This window comes from Mycteria americana, chromosome 10 (assembly GCF_035582795.1).
Source record: "Mycteria americana isolate JAX WOST 10 ecotype Jacksonville Zoo and Gardens chromosome 10, USCA_MyAme_1.0, whole genome shotgun sequence".
In the NCBI taxonomy this organism is placed as follows: Eukaryota; Metazoa; Chordata; class Aves; order Ciconiiformes; family Ciconiidae; genus Mycteria; species Mycteria americana.
The window spans coordinates 12,555,300-12,568,534 of NC_134374.1; the positions used below are offsets into that span (position 1 = coordinate 12,555,300).

The 13,235-nt window shown below is 50.4% G+C and overlaps 1 protein-coding gene across 2 annotated transcripts in view; it reads right to left on the reverse strand.

Moving 5' to 3' along the window:
- Nucleotides 1–4,854: 4,854 nt before the first annotated feature.
- Nucleotides 4,855–13,235, reverse strand: part of ENOX2 (ecto-NOX disulfide-thiol exchanger 2) — a 60,248-nt gene continuing 51,867 nt past the window's right edge. For both annotated transcript variants that reach the window (XM_075512828.1, XM_075512827.1), the window contains 4 exons: nucleotides 12,444–12,500; nucleotides 11,111–11,219; nucleotides 9,482–9,567; nucleotides 4,855–5,493 (listed from right to left, as the gene is read on the reverse strand). In XM_075512828.1, the coding sequence (XP_075368943.1) occupies nucleotides 5,362–5,493; nucleotides 9,482–9,567; nucleotides 11,111–11,219; nucleotides 12,444–12,500 (384 nt within the window). In that variant the 3' untranslated portion in view covers nucleotides 4,855–5,361. The remainder of the gene's footprint in view (nucleotides 5,494–9,481; nucleotides 9,568–11,110; nucleotides 11,220–12,443; nucleotides 12,501–13,235) is intronic.

Sequence of the window (13,235 nt, forward strand, 5' to 3'; positions counted from 1 at the left end):
CAGAGCGGCTGGGAGAACCCTCCCTGCCTGCCGGCGGGAGAAGCGGTGAAGGGACGGAGAGGAGACGCTGCAGCTGAACGCGGCCGAGGGGAGGAGAGGGGTGATGAGAACGTAAGTTTTCTGCCAAAAGAAATGAGAGCCAGAAACACTGCGCGGAGAGAGAGAGGGCAAGCTTAGATGGGAAGGAACAGCACTTCCCACGCCCGACAGCGTCTGTGCCTTGGCAGGGGATCAATCATTGCTCAATCTATCTCCTCTGTCTCCATGCTTTCCCCGCTCTTACCTACCAGTACCCAGGACACCGACCGAAGCATCAGCTGTTGTGGCAAATGAAACCTGAATGGTTTTTGGTGCCTGGGTGCTGGCCGATGAGGGCCAGTGGATGGTTTTCACCTTGGCTCTCCATGCAGACCTCTCAACCGCTCCATCACAGCATCTTCACGGTGACCGAGTCTCCAGCGCGGTCAGGCACGGGCAGGCTGGGCCAGGCGCAGGGCTGCCCTCCGCACCCACGACGGGGCTGAGGGACCGCAGGGGTCCCCTGCGAAGCTCTGGCACTGAAGGGCTCACAGACCTGATGGGACAGATGTACAGCCAGCATCTGGTACGACGTGTTGTACGGGGCGGGTTACAGACCCCGAAGAGCCTTACAAGTCTACGGCAACCCGCAAGACACGCGTGTTAACACCCAAAATTGGCACCTCCTTGCACGTCAACACGCCCACGAGCGCCTCGGGGACGGCAGCCGGGCTCCTGGTCCATGACGTGGTGATGATCGGGGTGCAACAGCGCGTTCCCCGGGCAGAGCCGCGCTGCCCCAGCTCTGCCCAGTCCCGCTGCAGCCTCGGCCGCAGCTGGGGAGAAGCTGAGCTGAGGACACGGCGCAGAGCCCTGGGAAGCCATCCAGTGACTGCTCGGCGGGGGTCTGCGCGCAGCACAGAAGAGGCTGACTGCCAGCACGAGGTTTAACGAAGGACTATCTCTGCTCCCGCGCCCGAAGAGAAGGGAAACATACGCCGCCCCTGCCTTTGCTCCAGCCTTGCCCACCGAGACGCACGCCAGGTCACAGCACCGGGGTGACAGGCCTCATCCAGGACTTGTCTCACTGCCGCTGATGCTAACAGGATAGCTGTCCTCTCGGCAAAGGGTCCCCCAGCCCACCCGAGGACTCGGCCGTCCCTCAACAGCTGGAGCTGCTGTCCTGGTGCCAGGAAGAGTCCCGAGCGGGACGTCTGCCCGGCCCCAGCGGGACTGCTAGCACCACTTCCATCGCGGTTCAAACCCTGGGATGCTCCCACGCGCTCGCTAACGAGCGCGAGGCGATTGCCAGCTCCCGCCCTCCGGGGCGTCGCAGGCCCTCACGATGTTCTGCCGGCGCTCGGATGCCCACACCGTGACGCATCCCCTCCCAGGCCCAGCTCTTGTACCTCCAGAGCATCTTTCTCCAGGAGGGTCTGGGTTATCCGCAGGCTCCCTTTTAAAGTGTTCATTTGGGACCTGGCTCTGCCGCTGCCGGCTGCCCGAGGGATCTCTGCATCTCCTGGCCCAGCAGGCACCGGTTGCCACCGGCCGTCTCGCCTCCTTCCCCACAGCAGCTGCGTTTTGAGAGGCCCCAGCCAGGCTCGCAGGTTCCTCCAAAGCGTGCAGCCATTGCACGGGAAGCCCCTTGCAGGCTCTTGCACCTTTGCGGAGGCTGCCGAGTTCCCGTTTTCTCTGTGCATCGTCTCATTGCCCGTCTTTGTCACCAAGTATAAACTCGTGTTGCCGTGCTGCACCAGATGTCCAGCCCAAACACTGCCATGGATCAGCAAATTCCATCTGCTTTAAAGAAGGAAGGAGGAGGTCGCGGACCTCGAATTCACTGCCTGTTGAGTAAAACCTCAGAAGAAGCTGGAGAGGAAGCAGGGAACATTTCGTAGCCGTTTGGCGCTGATCACTTGCTGGCCCGATATTTGTGAATGCTCTGGAAATTTACTACAAGGAGGGTGAAGCCCCATGTTGGCAGAGGACTTGGGCTGGAGCTCCTCCTTTCCTGTAGCAGCCAACGTAAGCTAGGTGAGAAAAAGAAAGCAGCAGGGCCAAGATTTGCCCATAAAAAAACCATTTATTCCTTAAAAACACAATGTTCATCTGCAGTGACACAGCTATTCAGAACATTTCTTTAGAAGGGTTTTCATCTGCTTCCAGTGTCGCAAGCCTTCGGTGCCAGGAGCAAGGAGAGCGGGCAGCCCGGTCCCGACGGAAAGGTTCCTTTCACCCATTCCTGCTGCCTGCACCCGAGCGAGCCGCTCCAGGAGGCACCCACTCCCAGAGCCCTCCGGAGACAGAGGGTTTGGCACCTGCAGCGGCATCCCGCTTGCCTCCTCGCTGTCCGGGGAGCCCAACGGCAGAACAGATTCCTCCTGGTGGCAAAGAGCACACAAGGTTTCAGGGAAACCTCCGTCCCTCTGGAAGGGCCTTGGTAAAGAAAGCCTGGAGAGGGGAAGAAGCAGGACCCAGCACCCATCTGGCCCTTACTTGCTTTTCCAGCACAGAGCCATCGCTCCGTAGGTCCCAGCTCCACTCCCTCCTGCTGCCCCACAGAACAACCTGCCCGGTCCACCGCGAAACCGCAGAAGACAGCCTCGGCCACACCAGCTCCCACAGGACGGGTCTCTTGCTGGCCAAGGTGGCCCGTCCAAGTCACAGCTCCCACCCCGCACCCCACACTCCGGAGGACCGGGGCACGACGAGTCCTTCTGCCGCGTCAGCTTCCACATTTGAGGTTAAATCCAGCCGCCGCGCCCCGCTCATCCAGCTGATCTCCTCTGCACGCAGAGTCAAGGACGTGCCTTTCCTGACTCCTGTGTGCTCTGACCGTGCCTGCCCTCTGGGCTCTCCAACAGCCCCATTTTCTAAAGTTTCTTTCCTCATTTTCCTAAGGAGAGGCCTCTGCTGAGCACGGACTACCCTGTCCTCTCTCCGCCTGGCTGAACACTGAAGGGATGGGGCAATGGTGACCAGCTCCTGCCCGGCGCGGCGGCACGTCTCCTCTGTGACTGCCCCACCTCCCCAGGTGCCCTCGCATAGCAGGTACGAGGCTCTGCAAGTGGAACCGAACAATGACGAGGACGATGGTTCATCTAGCTTGGGGGAGTCACCAAGGTCACATCGGCCTACGCTCTGCATCAAAACTGCTTCCATAAAGAAAAAAAGACGGGTCGTTGTCAAAGGAGACTCTCCTGAAGGAAGCAGAAGGCGCAATATACAGATCGGACCCACTTCTCGGGGAAGTCTGCTGCCTGCCTGGGGCCTGGGTTGAAGATGTGAAGAGAAAGCTTCCTACCCTGGTACAGCCCTCAGATTATTATCCATTATGGGTTTTTCAGGTAGGCAGCGATGAAGTTGCAATAAGAAGTCCAAGGGCAATCAAGAGAGACTTCAGGGCCTTGGGACGACGGGTTAAAGGATCAGTAGCGTTCTCCTCTACCCTTCCAGTTGCAGGGAACGATGAGGGGAGAAACAGGCAGAGCCAGCAGATCAGTACCTGGCGCCGAGCCTGGTGTCACCAGCAGAATTTGGGTTTTTCTGATCATGGGTGGGTCTACACAACACCAGGCTGCTGGCGACAGACAGGGTGCGCCCGTCTCAAAGGGGGAAAGGATCTTTGCACAGGAGTTAGCAGAGCTCACTGAAAGAGCTTTAAACTAGATTTGAAGGGGGAAAAGGGATAAAACCAGGCTCGCTAGAGAGAAGCCTAGGGGTGGCACGCCAACGTTTGAGGGACGGTGTGCTAGCAAGGTCCTTCCACCTGCTCCACAATGCGCTGAGTACACTGGAGCACATTTGAAACGTCCCCATGCTATTGTGCGCAGCGCCTTAGCCATCTCGGTGGGGGCAGGGGATGGAGATCCAGGCGGCAGCAAAGACACAAGGGTTGTTGATGTGTTAGAAACCACAGAAGTGCCCGGGAACAGTCACATAGGAATTAGGGCTTCTCCCCCCAAAAAGGTGGCGGGATCAACAGCCCAACTGAAGTGCATCCACACCAACGCACGCAGCACGGGCAACAAACAGGAGGAGCTGGAAGCCGTTGTGCAGCTGGAGAACTATGATATAGTTGCCATCACGGAAACACGGTGGGCCGGCTCACACAACGGGAGTGCTGCAATGGACGGCTATAAACTCTTCAGAAGGGACAGGCAAGGAAGGAGAGGCGGGGGGGTAGCCCTGCATGTCAGGGAGCGTTTTGACTGTCTAGAGCTTGACGATCCAGCTGGCGGCCGGTCACAATACAGGGCTCGGTGCTGGGGCCAGTCCTGTTCAATATCTTCATCAATGGTCTGGACCAGGGGATCGAGTGCACCCCCAGTGAGTTTGCAGATGGCACCAAGTTGTGCGGGAGTGTTGATCTGCTGAGGGGAGGAAGGCTCTGCAGAGGGACCTGGACAGGCTGGATCCATGTGCCGAGGCGTTTTACCCTACATCTTACTGACCTTCTGCAGAGGGCTGGGGAGGAGCCTGGCATTTACCGAGAACACGAGGAACAGCCTTTGGGAAGATTCAGGAGGAGAAAAGTCTGTGCTGCTTGAAGCACTTTCAGAAGCTCGGTCTCCAAAGCAAAGTGGGTGGAGCAATCTGGTGGTAAGCCATTACTAAAACAGAGGTCTGATGTAGGCTCTCTGCTCCACCCTGATCAATAGAAAGTTAAATACCCTTCCCATCCAAAAAATTATTTACAGACTGACTCTGCAACGCGCAGACCACCAGTGGCCCTGCCAGCATCACACTCGGCTCCTAGTGACACTGCCTTCATCTTAGCTTAACTGTTGAACCACTGGTAGAGAAAATAGCATGACAAAGAACCAATCGTTTGGCTCAGAGAACTCCGAGTCATCTAAATCTTCTGTTTTTAATTAAAAACCTCAGTTTTTAATCATAGAAATGTCTAAAAAAATGGGGTTTTCTTCCTTTTTGTGGTTCTAGAAACCGGAAAATGCCTCTTTGTTGTTGCTTCAGAGGACAGTCTATGGCTGTTCCTACCAGTAAAAAGAAGGTACAGGATGAGAGATTTGGGCACACAAAACACATACAACATTGGCAAAACACACAGTCAACACGCTGTCCTTAAAAATATCAGACATGAACTTTTTTTTCACAAAATATATTGAACAGCACTTGCCCGTTAACAAATAACTGATCAAAGAAGCTACAGAACTTGAAGTTTCTTCCAGTGCTGCTCTGGACTTACAGTTTCACTTACATATTATACCACCCAAGTCCGTGATGCGTGCAAGATAATCATCATGAACAGAGGTAAGAGGCATCCCAGGTTTTCTTGGCGTATATATCCTGCTGTTGTTTTCAGTGTTAAGTCAAAGCTCAAGTCATTTTCAATCCATCAAAGCCACAAAACTTCCACCTTTTCTCTAGGCTGGCCCCAACCCCGCTCAGCTCCTGCCGGAACGTGTTCTGGAGCCGAGTCATGAGAACTTCCACTTCCGCGGTGCAAATCTGTGAAAACAGAAGGAAAATGTCACTGAAAATGAAGGCACTTTTGGTCACAGAAGCCCTGTAACGACTGGCAATATTCAAGCTCAAACACATTTAATTGCTAAAGTACACCTCGGCTTTGCCTAGACGTCCTGTCCAAATACCCATGGTGATAATCTTGGGAGGGCAGGAGTCGTGTACTGTCACGCTTCGGGGCGAGACAGCTGCGGATATAACAAACACTAGAAATAAGGGCAAAAGCACTGTCCTAATTTTTTCCACTGTGAAATGCAAGATAATGGATTAAAAACTCCCAAGCATTTAAGTAACGGAACAGCGAGTACTTTTACCATCGCTTCAAGAATAGAGCGCTCGGCTACTGGGTACAGAAATCAGGGACGTGGGGAATTTATATTCACATTCTGCACAGTCACAAGCATTCATCTACAGCGCAGCTACCGTGTCCCCAACAGCACAGGAGTTGCTCAAACAGAGCTAAGATACAAGATCCGGAGGTTACACCGCTGCAGAAAAGAAACCTAAACACATAAGATGGACAGATTTGCTAGAGCGGGTCAGACCAAAGGCTTGTCCAACCAGACTCCCGATTCAGGTAGTGACCCATGGTGGAGAACGATCCACCCAGTTCCTGCCCCAGCCAGACCAGAGCGCTGGCGCAGCCCCGGGGATGTCACCCTGCCGCCTTTCAAGATGACTGGTGGCACCTTTCTTCAGGAAGCACTCTCTGCCGTAGCTTTATAAGCTTCTGTAACACGGCGAGTGGTAGGAAGCATAACGTGTTACGTGGTTTTCTCATACAGCTGCATCTTACTTCTAAAAACACTGGCAAAGTTACGTGTTGTCTCACCGCTGTGCCCTGTAAGAGCTGAAACGAAAGCCTCCGAAGGGTTTTCATGGGGTTGAAGCAGTGCGCGTACCTGCCAGCGTCTTCACCCAGTCACACACCAGCTATACAATCTGCATCAAAAGTCAATCGCACATAGGCGGGCAGGCCCGTAAATTTGACTGCTCAGGCATTTACTAGATACAATTAAAGTTCAGCAAGTGAAAAAACTTTTAAGATGCTGCAAGTTAACAGTTTCAGGACATATAAAGAGTGCAAAGGCTGTGTCCACCTTATATTTAATTGCCTGCTATGGTTTTCTTATGGCAGCAGAAAAATTAAAACCTTAGTTGTTATATTCAGAAGAATTCACGATTGCTTCTGCTGTGTATTTGGGACTGCTTTGACACACGTTCAGAGCTATCTCTGCACAATAACCTCATCACCTGCTGGTTAGGCAGAGCATTTTTGCATAAAAGCATGGATATTTTCCAACAGTGCAGCGCAATGTGACATCCTTTGTAGGTGTCCTGTTGATCTACCACAGTCGCTGTCTCTGTTTTTAACTCCCTTTACAGCTCGCAGAGTCTGTAGCTCTGTAGTTGCAGCACTGAGTTTCCAGGGCTGTGCTTTAAGCCAGGTATGGCCCGCGCACCTCCTGCTGATGTTTCATTTTCACCCCTGCCACAGTGGATTCAGTTTGACTGCTCTGTATCGTCAAGCCTGATCCCACTTCATGGTCTCCCATACAACGCATAACTGGATCTTCCAGGAGATAATCTTGGGTCACTTCCCCTACCATCCTTCCAAACTCACGTTTGACTCTGACCTTCTCAAGGAGGCATTACATTGTTCTTTTGATTCACTTACTTTCTGCCTATGCCGGCATGAATTAGTTTTCAGCTAGCACTTAGCTAGGGAGAAAAGGTTTTTACTTCCAAGAGTGCAGGGTACCACTTACCACGGGGAAGACAATGTACACAGAAAGTATGTTCAGTTTTAAGCCTTCATTAGTGCAAGTGCATTCCTCCGAAATCCCTTTGGCAGTAATTGCAGGTCCACAGTTTTCAAAATGTGTGCAACATGTGGCAAAGATCAAGAGCACCTGCTTTGCAAGAGGGATTTGCATTTGATGGATGCGCTTTTGTCATCACGCTGTTTTGCAATCAAGCGGAAACAACAGTCCAAGTTTTGAGAGACAGAAACAGCACAAGCTCAGGCTGGCAATGGGTTTGGTAAGCAGAGGTCCAACCTAAGACACGAAACAGAGAGCGGACACCCCAGGAGGAGCATCGTCTACACTGCCCAGCACCTGCGACGCTCACAGTGCTGCCGAGACTTTCTGTAAGGACTGTTTCATGGCTTCAAACCACCCTTGGTCTTAATTTCTGCACTGTCTGCTGACCTGCTGGCCTTCTTGGAGAGACTGATGGGCAGGGAACAGGGGAATGATATTCCTCTTCCTTTCCTGCTGGCAGCTTCAAGAAACCAGGTTCTGCTCTCAAGTGCTCCCCCCACTCCTACCCCACCTCAAGCCCAAAGATCTGCTAGACGTTAAAAGCCACACGCCCAACTAATACCTAGCTCCTGCAATAACCAAGAGGGAGACAAAAGAGCTAAGACGTAACCTGAAGAACAAACGGGAAGACTTCCTTTCAAGCGACCGCGCACAAAAGACTTGTGCAAGTCAGCAGGCTGATGTGTTTACCTGAGTGTCAGCGAACAATAAAAAAGACTGATGCCGTTCCAGAGGTTAAAGGGTGCACTTTTCACAGGGCTTTTCTGCTAAGCTTATTGTAGAAACCCCCAGTAGCCCTTTTCTACACTGTAGATCCCAAAGAGGAAGTGCCAGAAGTCAGATGAATGATATGATGGCATTTCTTTAGGAGCTCCAAGAAAAATAAAGGCAGCTGTTCACCTCATAGACAAATTCAGAACTAGAATGAGAAGATAAATTCTTAAATATGTCTTTAAAGGGCTGGAGCGAGCCTGGATGACAAAGGCCAACGAGCCGTGCTTCCTTAAAATGGGGAAAATTAAACAGTAAGTTATAAACAAAGGCAGCTGAAAAAGTTCCAATCACAAGAGATGGTTCCCATGCTGGTCAGTCTCCTGTTCCTGGGGCACTTGAAGGAAGACAACTGAAGAACAGTATGGTAGAGGAGCGAGATGTAATTTCCTTGAGCATTCAAAAGCCTTTGCACAGTCCCTCCCCATTTACTCTGAAAAGGAGTCTGAAGCCAGCGATACACAGAAATACCGCAGGAAAGAGCAGCTTCTTGTTGTTCTAAGGAAAACGCAGGAGCGCTGCTCTTGTTATTGCCCCTCCTGACCCCTGCACCCAGGACTCAATCCCCCCCCGTAGCAGGGACTGTGATTCAGCGTTTATGCTTTTGTACTATCAGGCCCTTGCACAGTGCCTTCCTAAAAATGACTTCACTGACAGTATCAAAACAGAGACAGAAAAAGCTCAGTGAAGGGCTACAAGACCAGAAATGTGGAAAAACTTTGCTCAGAGACACAAAAACAGTATGACTGTTCAGTTTAGAGAGAATATATACAGCCAGTGGCATGGCAGATGTTAGAAGATAAACAGTAGGCAAGAGGCAGGGTGTTTGCTCTTTTCCTTAGAGGTCATAAGGATAAGGGAAACAAAGGCAGCAAACTTAAACAGAATAAACAAAAATACATTTTAGATGGAGATTTTAAAGACGGAATTCACTGCTGCAAAACACACTTACTGTCAAAGGGTTTTCTTGAATTACGAGCAGGATTACACATGAACATCTGCAGTGAGACCATCACCTTCAGCTCTGTATTTATGTTCACATTCAGCTATGTGAGGGCTAAGCCAGAAGCTGGGCTGCTTTGAGCAACCTGATCTAGCGAAAGGGGGCCCTGCCCACGGCAGCGGGGTGGGCTAGATGGTCTTGAAAGGTCCCTCCCAACCCAAACCCTTCTGTGATTCTAAGAAAGTTCACCCCTTCCCTTGTCCTCTTCCAGCAAATTATTCCAGCTAATCCACACCAGTTCTTCCTGTCCAAGCCCCGCAGCGTCCCCAGGGAGGGAGTGAAGCTCTTTACCAGCCACACAGACCGAACGCACTCGGGGCACAAACACGCTGCCCAGGCTGGCTCAGGGAACTGGAGGTGCTGGTACACCTACTTTGCTGTCCAGACGCTGCAGGTAGGAACAGATGTACTCTATGCTTGCTCCAAACGGGTGCACGTGAAGAAACGTCGAAATTATTCCTGGGGAAAGGAACACCACAAACGTCATTCTCAGGAGACAAAAGCCAGCCGAGAACACCAGCTCTCCGTTACTGGTGGCACAACACAGAGGGATCTAAGCGGGCATTTTTGGTTTTAAGTACAGTGAGGTTTGGCTCACAGACTGCAGAGGAAACAACAGCTAACCAATGCGGCTGGTTAGCACTTCAAACAGACCTCACCACTCTCACTCCTTGCCCAGCACTGGTAACGTGCCCAGTGACGAACCACACTGAGATTATCACACACGTGGGGATGCAGGGCCCAAGGAGAGGGAAAGCAGAGCTCTCCTCCAGCTGTACCGTCAAAGGCCAAGGAGCAGGAAAAGACAGAAGTCAAACGGGGAGCGCAGCAGTGGCACGCGTGTCCCATCCCAACAGTTTTGCAGCACCCGGTTAAATAAAGCAACCCATGTTTGCACCCTGTCACGAAGAGACTCCTTTCCAGCTCATGGCCAGGTCTGTATATCAAAAAGACTGACTTGCATTTCTGAGCACCATCTGCAGACAAAGGCTGTGCCTTTGGTTTTCCCCAAAGTCCCTTCCCTCTCAATGCAGGAACCAGCCCATGATCTGGCACAAACAGATCCATCTGGATAACAATAAATGATTTATTGTTAGTCTCAGATCAGATGTAGAGGGATGGCTAAGGAGAACTTTGCTGAGTGACAACCAGCTAAAGAAAATGCCTTGTCCCATCAAGACAAGGACTTCTGTTCCTGCTTTTCAATGCTCCAGAAAATCCCCAACTACCCAGTGCCTTGGGCTGAAAAGTCGTAGCATGCCATGTTGGGTTATTTTTCAATATTACTAGGAATAGGCAAGGGGAAAGGAAATAAAAAGGGTAGCAGATACACCTGCGCTCTAAATGAGAGGTCACCAATCCCTTTGTGAGCATCACTTCAAAATGCTGGCCATATTTCTCATCCCAGTGAGCCTGGCCTTCTCTCCCTGCCACCTTTCTCCACCCTTCCTTCCTCCCTGGCTACAGCTTCTAAGCTAGAAGAGCTTATCTGCTTGGGGTCCACGGCACACCATGCCTGACCTAACAGGGTGCCTTACTGCTGTGTGCGTCCCCACGTCACCCACACTGTGAGGTGCTGCAATGCTCAAGCTGATTAAAGTCTTGGAGCCTGTGACACTGCTTAGGATCCTGTAAGGCTGATTAGGCTCTAACGGAACGCAGACAGACCCTCCTCTGTAACTTACTGCCCTTCAGCGATGCCTCCCAGAAGAGCAACTTGCACTCCAGTACGCGCTGAGCTGGACCGTCACTACGCACAAGCCCCCTCTGCACGTGTGTGGTTTGACTGAAAGGTGCGCAGCACAAGATTTCCCCATGAGCAATGCACAAGGTGAAACCCTGACCCCACCAAGGCTCGAGGCTTTCCTTGGTTCCAGGACTCCCACCGCCATTGGCATAACCAAAGGAACAAGAGGTGGCCAGTGGGAGCTGCGAGGCCGCCTTGAAGTCCCACTCAGATCAGGTCTCCAGCATTGTCACCAAGGCCATCGAAAGAACTTACCAACTAACAGAACTTCTCGTTCAGATTTCACAGGACTAGTGCTCAGTGTCTTCTCAACCGGACATTCCTTCTCCTGGCTGCACGCACAAACTCTGGATGTACTGCTCTCCTGCCAAAAAACCACAGGGCCCGTTCCACACACCAGCAGCACAGCAGGCACCCTTACACATCAAGCAGCGCCTTGCTCAGACTTGACAGAGTCTGTATTTTTGTTTTCCTGTTTCCGTGAGTCATTGCATTCATCGCATTGCCGTAGCTACTCTTTGTTTTGCAAAATGCTTCCACCAAAGCACAGCCACGTTCATGCTGCTGTGTCTGGATTATCAGGTTAGATTAAAAGCCCACGAAGTTAAGCGAGGCACCACGGCACACACTTTATCAGCCCTGTTCACTGGTATGACGTCTGCTCTAGAAGGGCCTTAGTTTATATAATAAAAGAAAAAACAAACTAGAAAGAAAGCCTTGCAGTGACTAATTCAGATGCAGATGTTTATTTTTCAGATGCCTAAACTGAAGCAATATGATTAACCAAGTGCCTAATGGCTGCAAAGGGTTTAGGATCAGACTGTCCTTGACTTGAGTTTGTGGTACTGAATTAAAACAGAACTTTGCATAATTTATTATCCCCAAAATAAGCACAATACTGCCAGTGATGCAAAGACTTGGTGGGTGCATTAAAAGCAGGACTTTCTTTTATTCCTAAATTTTACGTGGAATTCCAGTAACCTGAGCTACAGACATCTATAACTGGAAATAGCCTCCAGTCACTAGTGAAATGGGCTGGACTTGGGCCAATAGCAAAGATAGAATTCAATGGCCCCTTGGGTTTGCTGCATAGCTTCTTATGCCAGCCCAATTCTCAACTACACAGGACTGAAACTCTGCAGTCCTGGCCTAAGCAGGCTATAATTTGCTTCTGCAGGAGAAAGTGAAGGTCTGCACTGCGGAAACGGAGCTAGCGTCAGGCTGACACAGGGAGTGCCGTTCAGCCAGCAGTGTGATACCAGAAACGCACTGCCTGCTTTCTCTTGGAGGTCCAACAGATATTTTTAAAGGCTAGTTGAAATAACAGTGCAACCAACTATCTTGCACACCAAACCCCATTTCTACATCACAGTGTTGCAAATACCTACTGTCCTTCCAGCCAGAAGCTGCTAGCAACGGATAACTTGATGATTTTAATTTGCACATAGAGACAGTCTGTATGTACCGCACTTACACACTTCACGACAAACCAAAGTTTAAAATATGGCTCATTTTACAATGAGGTGTCATTACTTCCCTCAGTAAGGTATTCTGACTAAAGTAGCAGAAAAGAAACTCTTGGACTTACGTTCCCTTGACAATCAGTTGCATCTCTCTCCTTGTCCTCTTCATCTGCTATGCTTTGCTACATACAGGTAAAGAAAAGGAAGATTATTGATAATAGTCTGTTATTTCTGTTCTTTGATACCAGGCACTGAAGCTCCTGCACTGAAGATTACTGGGATACAAAGCCATTTTTAATCACCAGAAAGACATTTATTATCTTCCCAGCTCATGGCACAAAAAGGTGGGCTAAAGATTGAAAATCTGAGACAAGACAAGACCTCAGATTTGGCTCTATGGTCCTCAGTGAGAAGTGCTACGTAATGTTTCTTGTCTGTCTGTGTAATTGTGACTGTGCTATAAGAGGAAAGGACCAAGCAACTTTAGATTCATGCATGGGTCCGCAATCAAGAGAGAGTGGATCACATCTGAGAAGAAACAGTATGTATTTATGTTTAGAATAAATCCAACAAGCATAAGAATATTGTAACACTGACAAAACCTTTCAATTCAGTAGTGGTTTATGGAGGTCAGATAAAAACATGTCCCTAAAATGCAAATCTAAAAATCAATGTTTGATAATTGAGACCCTTTTCTCTTATCTTTTAAAGCTCGGCTTGCAGAAAACCACATTTCAGCTGCAATACCACTGTATACTATAAAACAAAAGTTAATCTTTCATTGATACAGTTGCTTATGTAGATGGTCTCCCTGGTACATGAAGCAATCAGCAAGTTCATTACCGATATACATCCTCCAACGTGGCAGGCACTTTGTCTAGCTTTCCAAAGGCGACTGCTCCTAAGCCAGGGCTAGG